This window comes from Mauremys reevesii, linkage group 17 (genome assembly GCF_016161935.1).
Source record: "Mauremys reevesii isolate NIE-2019 linkage group 17, ASM1616193v1, whole genome shotgun sequence".
Lineage (NCBI taxonomy): Eukaryota > Metazoa > Chordata > Testudines > Geoemydidae > Mauremys > Mauremys reevesii.
In genome coordinates this window covers 5416801-5434865 of record NC_052639.1, presented here as the reverse complement: position 1 = coordinate 5434865, position 18065 = coordinate 5416801, and the positions used below count along the sequence as shown (strand labels likewise).

The 18065-nt window shown below is 50.2% G+C and overlaps 1 protein-coding gene across 4 annotated transcripts in view; it reads left to right on the top strand.

Moving 5' to 3' along the window:
* Positions 1–14684, top strand: part of PLEKHM1 (pleckstrin homology and RUN domain containing M1) — a 57128-nt gene extending 42444 nt beyond the window's left edge. For 3 of the 4 annotated variants that reach the window (XM_039504154.1, XM_039504155.1, XM_039504156.1), the window contains exons 9-13: positions 2123–2268; positions 3113–3306; positions 6103–6166; positions 9168–9325; positions 13394–14684. In XM_039504154.1, the coding sequence (XP_039360088.1) occupies positions 2123–2268; positions 3113–3306; positions 6103–6166; positions 9168–9325; positions 13394–13523 (692 nt within the window). In that variant the 3' untranslated portion in view covers positions 13524–14684. The remainder of the gene's footprint in view (positions 1–2122; positions 2269–3112; positions 3307–6102; positions 6167–9167; positions 9326–13393) is intronic. The other variant, XM_039504157.1, reaches the window with a different exon arrangement.
* The last annotated feature ends 3381 nt before the right edge of the window (positions 14685–18065 follow it).

Genomic DNA, 18065 nt, shown 5'->3' with positions numbered 1-18065 from the left:
TCATTACCCAAGGTCTCACCAAAATGAACCCACAGGGGAAAGCTAGGTCTAAGAATCCAGTTTATTTGGTTTCCATCAGCTCCTTCTAAATGTTTCTACATCCCTGGCTGAGCCTGGACTTTTTTTTTTTAATCTAGCCACAGAGGAGACTGTGTGTCAGCTTTACTAGCTGGTCACATCTATGGAAATAAGTCACACATTTTTAACAGCTTTCAGAGTGGTGGCCGTGTTAGTCTGTATCAGCAAAAAGAACAAGGAGTCCTTGTGGCACCTTAGCGACTAACAAATGTATTTGAGCATAAGCTTTCGTGGGCTAAAACCCACTTCATCAGATGCATGCCATGGAAAATAGAGTAGGAAGATAGATATACACAGCGAACATGAAAAGTGGGTGTTGCCGTGCTAACTATAATGAGAGTAATCAATTAAGGTGGGCTATTATCAGCAGGAGAAAAAAACTTTTGTAGTGATAATCATGATAATCATTTTTTCATGTTCTCTGTGTATATCTATCTTCCTACTGTATTTTCCACCGCATGCATCCGATGAAGTGGGTTTTAGCCCACGAAAGCTTATGCTCAAATACATTCCTTAGTCTCTAAGGTGCCACAAGTACTGCTCATTCTTTTACATTTTTAACAGTGAGAGTAATTATCTATTGGAACAACTTATCAAAGGTCATGGTGGATTCGCCATCGCAGCCGTTGCATCAGCAAGGAAAGATTCTGGTCCCTGTTGCTGCGTTGGCTCTGCAGGGCTAAGAGGAGTAAGACATAGTCAGATCGTATTCGGATACAGCCAAGGAACAGATCTGCTGAGTTAGCAGCATAGTCACTTTTCAGAGTAGAACCACAGTTCAGGGAGGCAGTAAAACACCAAATACAAATGTTGCCACTTTTAGTTTAATACTATTTCACTCTCACCTGATCTAGTTCATTCTCCGTCAGAATGTTCAAGCCCAAGACAGGCAGCTTCATGGTTGGCTACAAATTGAATGGATTCCGTTTAAGATGTCAGCCTCCTTTGATTCTAGTGATGACAATGCCTGGGCACTCCTGTTAGATTGCTTCTTAGGCCTGTGTCAAGAAGGTGCAGGAGGGAGAAGAGATGACACTGGAGATACCTGACTGCTGGGCCGCTCTCTCCCACACCATCCCCTGCTTGCTGAGGAGCTGGCTGCAAAGGCAACCAGTAAGAATTGGGGGCCCACACCTCAAGTAGACAGGTCCCTGGGAGCCCATGGCCTGTCTGCTTTCCCCCACGGATTCCCAGAGAACAGCTTTCTTGCTAAGCAGATTTTTCTTTGTCCCTAGCTGGTCATGCCAGACTAAGGCTATGTGTACACTGCACTTTCATCAGTAAAACTTTTGTTGGCCAAGGGTGTGAAAAAACACACCCCTGACCGACAAAAGTTTTACCGACAAAAAGTGCTGTGGACAGTGCTTTGCTGGCAGGAGATGCTCTCCCGCTGACAAAGCGTTGGGGGTGGTGTTATTTTGTCAGCAGGAGAGGTCTCTGTAGACATAGCCTGAGACTCTGCCCCATCTTTCTCTTTCCAAGAAGTAGTCTCACTACAATAGTATGCATGCCTCAGTAGTTGCAGTCAGTCATTTTCCTTATTGTCTTGCTGCTCACTATTTGATTTTATTTATTTTAGTTTTCCACATTTTTTTTCTGTAACTGCTTTGGTCAGCAGGAAAACTTTGGGGAAAACATCATAGAACTTTGATTTCCTATCTCCATCATCTGGAGAGGATATACATTACCTACTGTTCGCACTGCCCCACTATCGAGCCAAAAAAAATCGAATCCACTGGGAAGTACACTCCTCTTCCTTTAGCAGATCAATTGTCACTATTTCTGGATGCTCCCTCTTTAAATCTCCCTCCGAGGTATTTTCCTTTGTTACTTTTTCTGGTTTCATCATCTCATTTTCTCCGGACCTTTCTTTAGCCCTGAACCACTGTGCTGCCCTGTAATAATTAGAGATGTGCTCTGCAATGTGGTTCCATTCACAGCCAAACTTCCCAAGGGCTGTGTTGTTTGAACCCATCTTCAGAAGTGAAGGGGGGGAGTTGGAGTGTTTGTTACTCTCTCACTGTTCAATCTCTCTTCTTTTAAGGTTGCTCCAGACAGATCGGACTCAGTTTTGTGAAACCCAAACTTTGTGCATTCTCTGGCCTCTATTACTGTGACAGCTGCCATCAGGATGACGAGTCTGTGATTCCATCGCGCCTTATCCACAACTGGGACTTGACTAGAAGAGTAGTAAGTCTATGGATGGTCCAGGCAGGGGATACCTAATTCTTTAACGTTCCCCCCTGCTCAGCGGAAAGGCTGATATAATCCTGGGGGGTAAAAATGGGGCAGCAGTGAGTAGAAGCAAAAGGTGATTTTTACCCTGGTGTGTGGCATTGGTGACACCAGTACTCAAATATTGTGTGCAGTTCTGGCATCCACGCTTGAAAAAGGATGTTGAAAAATTGAAGAGGGGGCAGAAAAGAACCGCAAAAATAATTTGAGGGCTGGACAAAATGCCTGACACTACAACACTGGGGGAGTTCCGTCACTTTAATTTTCAAAAAGATCAGGAGGTGAATTTATTACACTGTGTAAAGTATCTTCACAGGGAGAAAATGCCAAGCACTGAAAGGCTCTTCAATGTAGTAGGGAAAGGCAGCACAGGAACCAGTGGCAGGAAAATCAAGCCAGACCAATTCAAATTAGAAATAAGAGACATTTTTTAACAGGGAGGGTGATTAACCTTTGGAACAAGCTGCTACAGGAGTGGTGGATTCTCCATCTTTTGGAGTCTTCAGATCAAGACTGGATGACTTTCCGGAAGATGTACTTGAGTCATGATGAAATTCTCTGGCCTGTGTTATGTGGAAGGTGCAACCATCTTATGGTCCCTTCTGGCCTTCAGATCTATGAATCAGCACTTTTGGTGCCCAGTCAGTGACTGTTTCTTCCTCCTCTGTGTTTTCCTTTTAAACTTCCTTTGCAGCTAGGCAGTGATCCAACACCCATTGGAGTAACTGGGACCCCTTTCTTAGATTTCCGAGTGCTTTGACTTGGGGCCCTATCAGTGCTTGTTTTTTCTGTATTTTAGGTTTGTCGACAAGCTTTAAAATTTCTGAATCAAATCCGCAATCAACCTTTAATCGATCTGCAATTGGTGAACGAAAGCCTGTATGCTCACGTGGAGAGGATGAGTCGAATCTGTAGAAGCAGAGAACAGCTGAAACTACTTGGCGATTACCTTATAATGTGTCGCAGTGGGGCCCTGAAGGAGCTTAGCAAACGGTGAGGCCCTTCTCTAAGAATTCCCAGGCATCCTAACTTTACAGCAAGGCAGTGATCAATCCTGACCCCGTTTGCCTTCCTCCCAACCTCTGCTTGATTCAGCTCTCTCGCCTCCCTCTCTTCTGTCTTTTTCCCCAAACTGAGAGCGGCAGCACCTTCAGTGCAGCTCTGCAGGTGGATCTGCAAAGGACTAGCTAGCCCATAGCACCAAGTGATCCAGCCCTGGCTCCAAGGAGAGAGTCTGTCTAGTTCTGGAGGAGACTGAATTAAATGAACTCATGGGAGCTAGAAACTGCTGGGTTTTAATCCTGACTCTACCACCTGCCTGACTGTGTGATTTGAGCAAGTAACTCGTCCTCTCCCTTACTCCCTTATAAAACGGAGATGGTATTGACCCACATCATGGGAGTTCGGGAGGATTTGCTAATGCCTTTATAGTCCTTGGAAAGCATGACGTGCCGGATAAGTGCTAGCCATTGTCCTGCTGGCCACACTCTGCCTTCCTGCCAGGCCCAATTCATCAAAACAATGGGTCAGAAATCACCTCCCTTCTCCAACTGAATAAGACAGAAAGCTGCAGGTCCATACATACCTTTAACACCTTGGCTTACCCTGTGCTCCTGCCTTCATTAGATAGGGTCCTGTGCATTGTTCTCTGCCAGCTTTTGCTTTCTTAGTACCCACCCTCTGGCTGTCCTGGAGATGGGCCCTGCTGGCGCAGGTGCTACTGGGGCTTGCCATATAGGGCATGTGTGATATGCAAACTCAGCCCCCATCCAAGCTCATGGCACCCTTGTGCATACATTAAAAACATTCCTGAATCAACCGTTACTCAGTCTGAAATGGGTGAATGTAAGGCTCCCTCACTCACCCTGCAGGGCCGTGATAGCCTGTCTCTGGTTCCCTGAGTGCCGGGCTGGCCGGGGCTCCGGCAGCCAGCAAACGAACAGTCTTAGAGAGGGCTGGGGCCACTTTTGTTCAGAGAGCCCCTTGCAGAGGAACGGGGGGCCAGCCACCGTGTCGCAGCCCAGGGCCCTGGCAGGGGCAGAGTCAGCTGCCCCGGGGTTGGCGGGGATCCAGCCACAACATGCCGATGCTGAGGTTACGGGCTTTGCAGCCAGCCCTACGGCGGCTGCCCCTGGTCACTTCCTGCCTCCCCTGGGGTGGGTACCTCCGGCGTCCAGGCATCGTCCAACTCCCCTGGGTAAACAGCAGCGGGCACTCCAGGCTAGTCGTCGTCCGCGTCTGGGGTGTGGACCGGGCTAGGCGGGGGATTGGCCTCGAGCTGCTGCAGAACCAGCGGGACGTCCTTCCCCTCTGCAGGTTTCCCCCCGAATGGGCTGCGGGTCTGGTCTTTTATACTTCCGGCCCCGCCCCTCTCCTTCCAGCTACGGGGGCGGGGAGGTTTAGGCTCCGCCCTCCCAGGGGCATGCAAGGCTCCCTCACTCACCTCGGGGGAGGGAGGCCCATCTGCCTCATTACAGTGAACAAACGCCCGTATGCTTACATGGCGAGGATGAGTCGAATCTGTAGAATCAGAGAACAGCTGAAACTACTTGGCAGGAGATGCAAAGTAAAAATGAAACAGAGCGGCACCTTCTCTCTCCTCCCCTCCACACACCCCGTCTGTTCCCCAGTCCTGTGACCAGTGCATTTAGCAGCCCTCTCTGCACTTCCACACTAGACAGCAGGCCCACCCTGGGTGTTTGTCACCTCTGGTAACCTGATCACATCTCCTCAGAGTTGGCATTGTCCTTAAAGCTCTGGCTCTTGGAATCCTGTGATTACATGAGTATCTCAGCTTTATTGTTTAAAGTTTCTAGCCCACCTGGCAGAGGAAAAAAGCTGGAAAACATGACCCTGAAACACTCGAGCTAGGAGACAAATTAAAAAGATCCCAAATTATTTTTTTTAAATCTTCTGATTTTTAAACCAAGCTGCTGATTTTAAGCAGCTTGAACCATGACTTTTGGATGCTTGTAACTGGCAACACTCTCTCAGCATCCTCAAGCCTTTGCCAGTGCCTGCCCAAAGAGATGGGCTTTCCAGTTATCTCAAAGGACAATAAACAGGAGCCATGCTAACCCACGGGGAGCAGACCACTCCAGAGGAAAGGGACCCTCACTGAGTACTCTGCCAATAGCCCTCCTCCCAGTTCTACCAAGGGGCATCAAGAGCAAGGCCTCTCCTGATCACAGCTATGGCAGGTCGGGGGGTCCCAGGCCGTTCGATAGCAGAGAATGGTCATTTCTCACTGGTTAACTTGCTTTCTCCAACTCCCACTAACCTAGTGAGGTGCTTGGGACTGTTTTCCTCTGACTTCCCCTTTGGAATTTAATGGGAAGTTCTTGTAGCTTTTGTTCTTGTGACTCAGCAAGTTTTGAGCAGCGCTCTCTCAGCCAGCTTGCTCTGTGGTAGAGTGGTGCTGGAAGGGCTTTGTGGTTTTCCCTGTTTCCATCTGCTGTTAGGAGTTGTTCTACATCAGTTCTGGGCCCCCATGTTAAGAAATGTGGGGAAAGAAATCATGATAAGAAAATACCATCATGAACCAAGGCAGTCTCCTAGCTTGAGAGGAAACAGCTGGGTAAAATGATATAATAAATATACTCTCTGACCATCTCTCAGACCATTTTTAATGTAGAGGTAATGGGAACAAAATCTGTGATCAATAATCGCAAAGTCAGATTTGCAGTAGTTTTCTTCAGAGTCTACGTCATCTGTTTCGTGTCCACTTCGAAGTCTGTTACAGCCCTGGTGAAATGTGTCTGACGTTTTTTGTTTTGTGTTTGTTTGAAGACTTGATCATCGGGACTATCTATTGGAATCGCCCCATAAATACAGTGTAACTGATCTGAGACAGGTAAGAGCTTTTACTGTGTCACCGATGAAAATGTTTTGGTTTCTCTGCATGGAAAGGAAGCTGAAACTGACACATTTTGCTACTTATAAAGGATCAAACAACTCACTTTGTACCTTTAATTCCTTTGCTCAGAGCATCTCTCTCACTGTGTGAATCTGTGCCTGTATATAGGGTACAGGCATATGGTGTTCAGTTCTGTGTATAATATGTAAGGCTACGATTTTGTCATGCCAATTTTTAGTAAAAGTCATGGACAAGTCACAGGCAATTTTGTACTATATAAATATCCCTGACTAAAACTTAGGTGCTCTGTGGGGTGCTGCTGCTGCTGGGGGGTGGGGGTGCAGCTCGGGGCCTCGCTACTGCTGCTCCGGGGCCGGCCGCCCAAGCAGTGGCCAATGCGGCTGTCCACCTCAGCTGCTCAGACAGCCCTGGGGTCAGCCGCACTGGCCGCTGCAGAAGTCAGGGAGATCCCGGAAAGTCACAGAATCGGTGACTTCTGTGACAGGCCCCCAGCCTTATTAATATGCAGCTAACCTGAGCTCTAGTTGCATGTAATATTGATCCAGGGTTAACATATAAATTACACAGTCACAGGGTTCACTCACTGCTTGCGGTGCCTCCTGCTGGCCATCCTGGGGATTAGTGGCACCAGCATGCGCGCTCCCTCCGCTGGTGTCTTCCCTCATCCTGCTGCCCCACTCGCTGCTGGACCTGCAGCTTCCTCGTCATGGCTTGGCCCTCCAGCCTGGTCACAACCCCCCAAGGAATCCAGAGGCCTTCCAGACCCTGCTGTCAGGGGGGCGTCTCCAACGCCTGGGCCACTATCCAGTGGCTGGTAGGGCAACCCAGGCCCGCCCTCTGCACTAGGTTCCAGCCAAGGGACCCTAGAACAAGGAGCCATGGCCTATATTTCCTTAGTCCTCACTGCTGTTTCCCTGGGCTTCTTCCTACTCTACTGACTTCCCCCTCTCTAGATTTACCAGGTTCTTGGCTCCCTCCACTCAGAGAGTGACTGCGGCCTGCCTTCCTGCAGCCTCCTGCCTGCAGCCAGCTTCATGACTATATGCTGGCGCTGCCTGTTCCGCACAGCTGAGCCTACTCCTAATTAGTGGCCAACTCCCTGGCTCCTCCTCCAGGTGCACCCAGGGCACCCTGCCTAGCCACCTTAACCCCTTCCAAGCCAGTGTGGGCAGACACCCCACCACATACACCCAACTTCAGTCCAAACCCGGCACTTCTCCCACCCCTCCCGTACAAATAAAGGCTGGATAGGCTTCAGGGCCTGCCCTGACGGGCAACGGACACTGGGTCTGTCGCCCAAAGCATGAGGAGAAAGTTCCAGAGTTTGGGACCCTTCATTTGGAATGCCCTGGCTGCAGCCCCAGCTTGACCATATCTGGGGAGTTCATGGGCAAAACGGAAGGAGGGATGAGGTGTCTCTAAGGTGCACAGGACTCAAACCATAACACGTTTCTTCCACCAAAACTGCACTCAGTGATGGTGGGTGTCTGTGTGAATGGAGAGGCCCTGCTACAGCCTCTGGGGCAAAGTCACCAGCCGGATTTTCTCATTTCAAAACTGGCCCTTTGCTGTGCACTGAATCCCAACAGATGCTGGGATTCAACCTTCGTTATTCCTATGGTCAAATCTTGGGACTGTAGCAAAAGCACCCAGGTGATGGAACCGACTGCGAGCGAGGGGGTCTGCTTGGTAGTCAGGAACCAAACTAGATAAATCTGTATTGTTCTGCATCAGCAGCTGGAATTGCATCCAGAGCCAAAAAAGAGCCAGTACAGCCTTTGGGATAGTGATGCCTGTGACTCTCACAGCTACATGTACTAAAAGACTAGCTCCTCGGAGAGCACAGCCGGACTCTCCTCTGGTGACCTGCCTATCATCAGGGAAATGGATAGTCACCTTCCCAGGCACAAATATTCTTGGCTGCTGACATCACCGGATGCCAGAGAAGAAATCAGGGATCCAAAACTACCCTTAACTGTAACTTCTTGGGCAGAGGGAAAGTGCCGTGTTCACTAGGCCAAATGCCATCACTGCCCATACCCTCCAGATGGCTCTCTGCCCACCAGCGCCACCTCTGTCTTTTCTCCACTGAGGTTGCCCACATCCAAATCCTTATCCCAGCAAGGTGCTAGGGGTACAGTTCAGCCAGCACACAGCTCTGCAGCAGTTCAATCCCACTTCTGCCTTGACTCACAGCTGAAGTGGGACATAGCTGGCATTTCCCACGGGAGAGTAAAGACACTGCACCATCGGAGTACAATGAAAAGGTGGTTTGGAACCCACATATCAGTTGTATGCAGCCCGCATCACAATCTTCCCCAGCAGCCTCACATATGCATGGAACAGGAGAGGTGATAGAACAGATCTCTGCACATCCGCAGACCAGAGCAGTCTTGGGAAAAGGAGAGTCGCACACCAGAGAAAACTCAGGCTATGTCTGCACTATGGACCTGACAGCAGCATACCTGTATTGCTACAGTTGTGCCACTGTAAGATCTCCCGTGTAGCTGCTTTGCCAGCAGGAGAGAACTCTCCTGCCGGCATAATTAAACAAGCAACATTAGCTGTATCTCCTGCCGACACAGTGCTGTCCACACCAGCACTTTTGTCAGTGAAACTTATTACAGGTAGGGGGTTGTTTTCACACCCCTGGCCAACACCAGTTTTGTGGACAAAAGTGCTAGTGTAGATAAAGCCTTAGCTTGACTCTGCTCCTAGCAGAATTTGCAGGCCTAGCAGTCAGTAAAACACCTTTTCACTTGCAAATTGAGCAGAAGTGCTCTGGAGTCCCCCAGACCTGGTATGGCTGGACGCAGTCACAGTATTAGTCACTTTCTGAGTGCGGCCATATTTTGAACCAGCACTGTCCACCAGTGTGTGCGACACAGTAGCTCGAGGTTGCACAAAGAAGCTGCACAGCAAGAACCCACACAGACAAACTTCCCCAATGTTATTTTAAGTTTTCTCTGTTCTGCAGATAGCCGATGGCGTATTTGAAGTGTACCTGCAATCTCTGATCCAGTTTGCTTCCCACCATGTCTATAACTGTGACCTCTGTACCCAGCGGGGCTTTATCTGTCAGATTTGTAACCACAGCAGCATCATTTTCCCCTTTGAGTTCGACACAACCACCCGGTGAGTGATGCTTTTCCATTGTAACTTCCTGTCATGGGACGTTTAGCGTGGAAGGCTCAGGAAACTCCTGACTGGCTTTGTCAACTCTTCCTCGTGCAAGGGAAGGCTGCAGAATCGAGCTGTTCAGAGATTTGATGGGAAGCAGGTTTTGATGTAGCCTGTCTGTCTATCTTAGGTACTTTTCTGATCCCCAGAACTGTAGTATTCGAGTGCTTCAGAATCTTTAATGTATGTGCCCCTGGGAGGCAGGGCAGGGCTATTATCTGTATTTTACAGGTGGAGAACTGAGTCTGAGCCCTGGGCTATGCTAAAAAATTAAGTCAACAGAGCTACCTCACTCAGGGGTGTGAAAAATCCACCCCCCAGCAGCATAGTTATGCCAACCTAACCCCAGGTGTAGACAGCGTTAGGCCAACGGAAGAATTCTTTCATTGACCTACTACTGCCTCTCGGGGTCGTGGAGTAACCACGGCGATGGGAGAACCCTTCCTGTCAGCACAGGTCACGTTCACACTGCAGCGCTGCCCCTGGACCCTTTCAGATGTAGACAAGCCCAAAGGGACTCACCCAAGGTCACACTGGGAGGCTGGGCGGAGCAGGGACATGAACGCAGGTCGCCTCAGTCGTAGGCTAGTGCCCAAAGTACTGGGCCATCCTGTCCTCTCCTGTGCTGAGAACACAGGCCTAGTATTGGGCTCCTGAGGCCACACCGAGGCTCCTAAACAAGTGGCCTGGCTCTCAAAAGTGCTGAGCAACCCAGCAGCTCCTATTGGCTCCAGGGTGCACAGGGAGCTATAAAGGGTCAGTGCCCTGACTTCCCAGACAGGGGGTTCAGTCCTGCAATGTGCCCACTTAAGCACATGCTTAATTTTAAGCATGAGTTATTCTATTGATGCACTTCTGAAGGTTACAAATGGGCTCGAAAATAATACTGCAAAGATTGGAATGTCTTTATGGTGGGCCGCCCTCGCCAGGGCCACCGTGTTCTGTTCCGATCACCCTGTTAGAACCAGCTATAGCAGGAATAGGAGCTCAGAGGCAGGGGATTCGAGGCCCAGAGAGATTTCCAGATGGTGAGCGTGAAAAGACGGGTGCTCTAGTAAATGGAGTGGTCTGAAATGCTTCCCTGTGAAGAGAGAGCGAAGCTGTTGAGAGCAGAGATGACTAAGGGGACAAAATCCTGACTGGAGCCAAGACGGGAGACAGCACACTCCTGTTTACCCTTTCCTACAGCCCAGGAATAAGGGACTGTCAGTGAAAACGAAAGGTAAAATGGTTAAAAGGAAGCATTTGTTTACACTATGCGTAATTAACCTGTGGGACTCAGTGCCACTGGATATAATCAAGGCCCAACGCCTGCGCAGGTTTCGGAAAAGGATGCACTTACATGAACAGTGCATGGCTGCGGCTCTGGTAGCTCGCATTTCATGCTTTTTAAAGTAAACCTACCCTCCTTCGAGGCCTGGTCCAACCACTAACTGCCCAGGACCAGGGGGAGAGGCCTTCCCCCACTGGCAGGTTATTCTGTAATTGTCCAATGCAAGATTTCTTGTGCCTTCCTCCTAAGCACCTGGGGCAGCATTTGGAGATGGGACACTAGCCCGGCCATTGATACGCTCTGGCAGTTCCTGTATTGCTAAACAGCCTAGTAGCCAGTCCGGAAGTTCTGCAAGAGATTTGTGGGACCATGTGGGCCTAACACATCAGGACTAAGGAGCGTTTCCAGTCTGGATGTGCCTAGCAGAATGGCTTGTGATTTCTGCCCCCTCAGCCTGGGGCAGGGACTGCTCCACGTTCAGTATCTAACATGAGAGCCCCAGCTGACTTTTTCCCCCATATCTTCTGACTAAGGCAGACCCACAACCAGAACATGTTGGTCCCCGGCGTCCAAGAGGAGGTGCGCCACCCAGCCAGCCCTGGGGTCAGAGTGGCACATCCTGTTGACTGATCTAGGGCTGTTAACCTCATCCCATTGAAGCAGGCTGCCGTTGCTCTTTGCCATGTGGAACAGCTGGCTGCCGGGGTCGTGTTGTATATGACTCACCGCAGGATATGTCTGAAATGCCTCCTAACAATGTGTGAACAACACTGTCATTTTCACATGAGCGGCAGCCATTTCCTGAAGCCGCTCTCCTGGCAGGTGGAGGGTGCAGTCATTTCCTTTTGGCAACAGCTCATTCACAAACAGTCCAGCCCCACTGGTTATTTCTACACTGCAATGAAACACCCACGGCTGGCCCATGACTTGGGCTCGTGGGGCTCGGGCTGTAGGGCTGGGTGGATGTTCGGGCTCGGTCTGGAGCCCAGGCTCTGGGACCCCATGAGCAGGGGAGGGTTGAAAAGTGGCACATTGGCCACGCCAACAGTCTCAGTCTGTGCTGCGGGCAATGGGCTGTGGGGCTACAAAACTGCACTGCATCCTGCAGCTTCTCAGCAGGTGCCTGCTGTATCGGGGGGGTTTCGTCCTCCACAATCCACTGGATTATACTTAAAGGTGCAGTTGTTGTGAGTTGCACAGGTGTGAATGCCGAGAAGCCAGTGGAATTCCTCTGGACGTACACCAGCACGACGCAGAGCAGAGTTTCGCCCTAGCTCTTTCACACAAGAACAGTGCTGTGTTTTTGTGGCTTCCCCACTTTGAGATCAATGCTAACGCTGTTTTTCTCCACTTCCTTTGGATTTTCCCTCTGCTCTCAGCACCTGGGCCGCCTGTTGTTTCTTTGGTGTGTGGAACTTGCGTCATGTGTCTATTGTATATAGAGCAGCCCCAGATTTACAGCATCAAAGTGCTTGTCTCAAGTGTGATATCTGTTGTGTGTGAGACATTTGCATTTCACCATAACTGGTGTCATTTAAATCTAGCTTGGGTGCCTGAATTTGCCCTTTCAGCCAGCGTGATGTGGACATGTAAGTGGATTAGATAGGGGGAGCAAAGCTAAAACAAGAACTAAAGCACTTCCTGTATCACTGGCAGGCCCTGAACTTTCCCTCACTCTGCCCAAAAGAACCAGTTAACCAGACTTTACTACAGAGCCTGTTTTGAATAGCTTGATGCAATGTGTAATTTCCATGTTCATTGCAGGCTCTGCCTCAGAATGGGGATGCCTCCCAGGAATATTCATGCCTATGCAGTGAGTCTTCCATGATCACCGGCTAGCTAATCTGGCTTCCGCCATCCCGCAGCTTAGCAAAATCAAAACCTAGTTCATGTTTTCTGCTCAGTCACAGAAATCCGAAGGCTTTTCCTTCCCAAGGCGTCCCCTTCTGCCCATCTCGAGGGTGCCTGCAATCACTTCTAGTGTCTCCTCCCAAGCCTCTAGCTGTCTGGCAGCACTTCCTGTTCTGTCAGATATGAGCACAGTCTGGCCCCAAGATGGAGCGGGGAGGATGTTGGGGGAGGTCATGGCTGGGCCCTTGATGCAGGGAATAGATGCAGAGTCTTCGTTCTTACAGTCATTCTGAAATTGCTGGGTGCCCTTTGCCTGTGCTTACTTGCATTTAAAAATGAACCTTTCCTCATCGCACAGCAGCATCATTAGCTAGTTAAAATCGCCCAGCACCCCCCCCCCAAGATTTTAGCAATTCAACCTTCAATATTTTCATTTTATTTTCCACTTCTTAAGAGCTTTTTTCTGCTCTGACATTTATGTGCATGCAAAATCCTCTTCTTTCGTAGTGTTTCCCCTAATGTTCTTTTATGTGGACACAGTAAATAACATTCCAATGGCTGACTGCAGTCAGCTGACACCGAACTGACATGGAGGCGCGAGGCTCTCCTCCGGCTTTTCTAACTGGTGGTTGATGGAGGTAAATTATCTCCATTTCTTTGACTGATTTTTGCTGCTGGCTAGTTTATTTGTATGTTAATATTTATGCTGCTGGCTGGTGCTTGATAAGTCTAATCATTGTCAGAGCGTTTGTATGGGGTGGGAGTTATGTTGAATCTGAAGAAATAGAAATAAACTCTCGAGTTACATTCTCGCGATGTGGGGAATCTGTATTCTCCGCCCTAGGCCCAGTGATCCATGTGTTGCTGAAGAGATGATTTTGCTTTTGCTTTTCTTCTAGATGCAGAGATTGCAAAACTGTCTTCCACAAGTGCTGCCAAGACAGCATGAAATCTTGCCCCCGCTGCGAACGCCGGCAGAAATACCAGCAACAATTGCAAGCAGACATCCTCGTGGAACCAAATATGTAGTGAGCAGCTTCTCACAGATGGACTGTACACAGGGCTTTGCTCATCTGCAAACTTGTGACCTGGACACTGCAGAGGAAGGGAAAAGGGAGCATACACCAAGTGCCATTCAGTCCTAGAAAATACATTCCTACCACTGGTTGAGCAGCTCCTGTGTGCAGATGTTCACCAGGGTAGGAGTAGCCTAAACCATACAGTGCTGTGAGGATGCCTAGGACAGGTGCAGCTCCTCATGTACAAGCAGAGGCTACTGTTCCTGTGAGTGCTGAAAAGAGAGCCAGTGAAGTAAAAGCCTGGTGGAAAAGATCAGTGACTCGCAAAGAATGGTGCTTCTATTCACACTAATCTGGTGCTGCTTATTTTTTGCTGAATGTCCCTCCCTGTGAAAGAAGTGTGTTCCATTTACTGAGCTCCACGGGTTCCCATCTTAGAGGAGTTACTACTTGGGATGGAAATCGGATAGATCTCCTGTGTGTAAACCACAAGGTTTGCAGTGGCGTGCCTGTAACGGAAGTATGTTAAAGGTCTAGTTTTTTAGGATATTCGCAATACTGAAAGCCAGAATTTTTCATACATGACTTTGCACAGGAACTGCATCTCACCTGCTTGGGAAATAAGCATAGCAGCTACCTGCCGCCAAACTGCAGGGGAACTTTTCAAGAAAAACAAAAACAAAACCTGAAGCTGACATGAAGCTCTTGTGCCTTTAGCACTTTGTCCACAGCAGCTGCTTGGTCCTGCTGTTTTCGTGCCGTGTGCCAAATGGCTGGGGTATACTGTGTAAGATGAGATGTCCAGACGTCCCCCTGTGAGAGGAAAGACCAATCTTCTCTTCTGCAGAGAAACTGTGGGCTCTTCCACATCTAGCATCCACCAAGGAAAGAGGCCTTTTAAATAGCAAAACAGAAAACCCAGATCCTCCTGGACAGCTATTTTTTATTTCTTGGCCAATAATGAGGCTGCTACTAGATTTTATTTTCCTTTCACTCTGATATGGAGATTATTAAAGTTTATCGAACAGGGAATATTTCCTTTGCTCCTCTTGCTGGTGGATTATGGAAAAAGCTTTAGACTGGTCTGGAATCCAGTTTCTACATTCTCAGTGGAAACACCCGCACAGTGAAGAAATAAATTGGCCTACAGCATGGCATTCTGTTAACCAGGGTAGATCCTTACCTTTGTCTTAATTACAAAAGAGGCCACACTTTTATTAAGGGCTTCCTTGGTGTTTAACTGACTTTGTCGGGACAGGCAAGTGGAAATGAAATTGTGTGTTGGATTTTGCTCCAGACGAGCTTTGCATTTGTCACCCGTTTTTCCCTTAATGACTGAGCAGTGATCCTGGATCCAGCTTCTCTCTTTCCCACCCCCACCCCTGTGGAATCACAGAATCTCAGGGTTGGAAGGGACCTCGGGAGGTTCTAGTCCAACCCCTGCTCAAAGCAGGACCAATCCCCAGACAGATTTTTTGCCCCAGATCCCTAAGTGGCCCCTCAAGGACTGAACTCACACCCCTGGGTTTAGCAGGCCAATGCTCAAACCACTGAGCTATCCCTCCCCCCTTAAGAAAATACTTTAAGTGCGGCTGGTCAAAGGGGGTGCAGACCTGGAAGCACATGTTTTACAGCTCTCACTGGGTTTCTTATAGCCCTGCTGGGAGAGGGAGAGGGGAGGATCTGACTGATTGGCTGCTTTTCCCGCTGTCCCGCCTCCTGTGGTAGAGCAGCCAATCAGAACTGCCGCAGGAAGCAGCCAGCGTTCCCTCCCCCTCTTCTCTCAAGAACTGAAGCCGTTCTCACGTGAAGGGAGGGGGGAGCGAGGAGCCCAGCAGCTCGGGTCAGCTCCGCTCCCCCCTCCCATCCAGTGAGCAGCAGGATGGCTCCTAGCCCCACCCTCTGGAACACCAGGCCTGGGGATGGGGGATGGGAACTGCTGCAGCCCCCCCAGGCCTGGGAGACGTGGGGAGGGAGCAGATGTGACATCGCTGTTACTCAGAGAGCAGCCCCCACTCCGGTTCGCTCTCACTGGGCTTTCCTCCTCTCCACGGGCACTCCGCTCTCCAGCTGCCCCAGCTCCCTCCTGCTCTGGCCTCTTGCTAAATCGTGGAATTGCTTCTCCAAGAGCTGCCTTTGGCCTCGTCAAACCCCCGTCCTCCCCCACTCTCATCGTACAGCTCCCTTCGTCTCCTTCCCCTGTAGCGCTGGGCCCTGTGTCCCATTGCTCTCTGCCTCGTCCCTGAAGCATCCTTGATCTCCTCCTTGAGTCCCTTGGAATTGGTAACTCCCACAGCCCTCCGTTTCCATGCCTTGCCAGGGGCTTGTCTGTCTCTTCTAAGTCAGACTGTGACCCCCTGGGGCAGGGGCCTGGGCTTATCTGTGTGTGAATTGACTGCGCTGTGCACACAAGTGTTTTATAATAGCTCTCATGCCTGCTGTACCTTCCAGTCTGTGCGTCTTGCGCTCTAATGGGCAGAGTCCCCAGTGGGACCAGGCTGCCCAGCAGCACACCCTGAACTCCACAGCAATGTCAGTGCCTCAAACTAGCCTTAATCCTATACCTCACCCCCACCCCAGCGCAGCGGGTGACACTAAGTGACACAAAATTCATGGTTGATGGAGGAAGTCGTGTCCGTTTGAACCGACAAGAATCTCCATCCAACTGAGAGATCTGTGAAGTGCTTGTGAAAACCCCATTGCACACCAGCCTGGTACATGTGCAGAGCCCTGGCTTCCTGTTGTTCTCCCAGGGATTTCATTGCTGCCAGTAGTCTTCCATTTGGCTTGTCACTCACTAGGATTCAGTGCGGGGTTCCCACTGAAAACTGGAGCTGTAGAATCCCAAACTAGCATCTGCTGTGCAGACATCTACGCCTGTCCCATGGTAATGTCATGTCCCTAGGAGCGGCACCCAGCACATTCCTCTGGTGGTAGTGAGGTTTCATACATGCTGGTAAAATAAGTTGTCCTGAATGCCAGCCCTTTCTGCCCAGTCCTTGCTGGGACAGCAGCATTTTCAGGGGCTGCAGCCATGCCACGTGGGCTGTGAGCCAGCTGAGCAGGTTGGAGGGGCTGAGTGTGGCAGGAAGGGCTCTGGTTATTCAGCAGGCAGAACTTTTCCTTCTGCTCCGTGGTGCAGCATGGCATGTGGGCAGACGGGAAATGGAGCACTCAGCTACCTGCGTTCATTAAGGATCCCATGACACTGTCTGTAAGAATTGACTCGTTAACCATCGTACCTGGGCAAAATGCCAGCAAAGGTCTTTGTATTCTGCCTAGCAAGGTGTCTGGGTGCTTTGGGTTAGATAGAGCATCTGGGTGCTTTGTATTCTGCCTAGCAAGGTGTCTGGGTGCTTTGGGTTAGATAGAGCATCTGGGTGCTTTGTATTCTGCCTAGCAAGGTGTCTGGGTGCTTTGGGTTAGATAGAGCGTTCTCTGGCACTGCCTGTCCTGAGCCCTGCTGGGTAATGGTGTCCCTCTGTTAGGCAGACAGGATTGTTCGCTACGGTACCTTAACTGGGGGCTCATCCAGTGTGATTGTTACCATTTAAAAACTAGTGAAGTCCCAAGGGGAGGGAGCTGGGGCCTGGCTTATTTCCTGGGTTGGGGGGAAGCCAGTATGGGGACCTGTGCCATGAGAATGGCAGAGCTGGATGGCTGGGAGGAGGCCTGGCAGATGGGTTGGCGATGCCCCCTTTCCACCAGGTGCCAGACCTCACCCTCTCCATTCCTGGGCTACAAAGCAGCAAGGGACGGGTGCCCAGCAGCAGCGTTTCTAGCAAGGAGCCAGGCACCTGTGTGCAGACAGGCCAGGCAGCCAGCAGAGATGGGCATGGGGCATGCGGCACTGCCCAGCAGTAAGGAGGCTCTCTCCGTAACGTCTCACTGGAGGTGGGTGGTGGCGGCGTGGGGCTTGCCGATCAGGTGGGCGGGTTCGAATGGTCTCAGTTCGGGTGTGGTCATCACTGTGTATTTGAGTTACTCAGAGGAATGCACAGGGCTGTTTGTTGACTGGGCATGTTATTAAAACTCCTGTGAATCTAAATAATAAACCAGACCTGAAGGGGAGCCAGGCAGGGGGTAGAGGCAAGACAGAGCTCCTCCTTATTACCTCAATGCATCCAGTTCAGTGTCACAGGTGCTGGAGCCACTCCCCAGTGGAGGTTATTCGTCACCCTGAGAGCTTTCACTGTCAGGGCATTTCCAGATATTCAGCCTAACTGCATCGCGCTGTTCCTCTTACGAGCCCTTGTTCCAGCGCAGGTCTCCTGGGCGTTTATACCTTCGGTACTGGAGATTGCAGCATGTTCCTTGCTCACCCAAGTTGTGTGTGTGGAGCTGTTGCAGTCACGCAGCCCCCTGGTCCTTGTCATGATGCTCTGCAGAGCGTCCTTCAACGTGTCAAGATCTGGCTTAGCTGGTTTGCACAGCCCCTGCTGTGCTGGGGCTGCTAGTCAGTGCCCTCAAGGGAAGCCCTTGAGACATGGGGCAGGTGGTGCAAGCAGTAGGCTCCATGCAGACAGATGCTGTGCAGAACTATTGAGGAAGG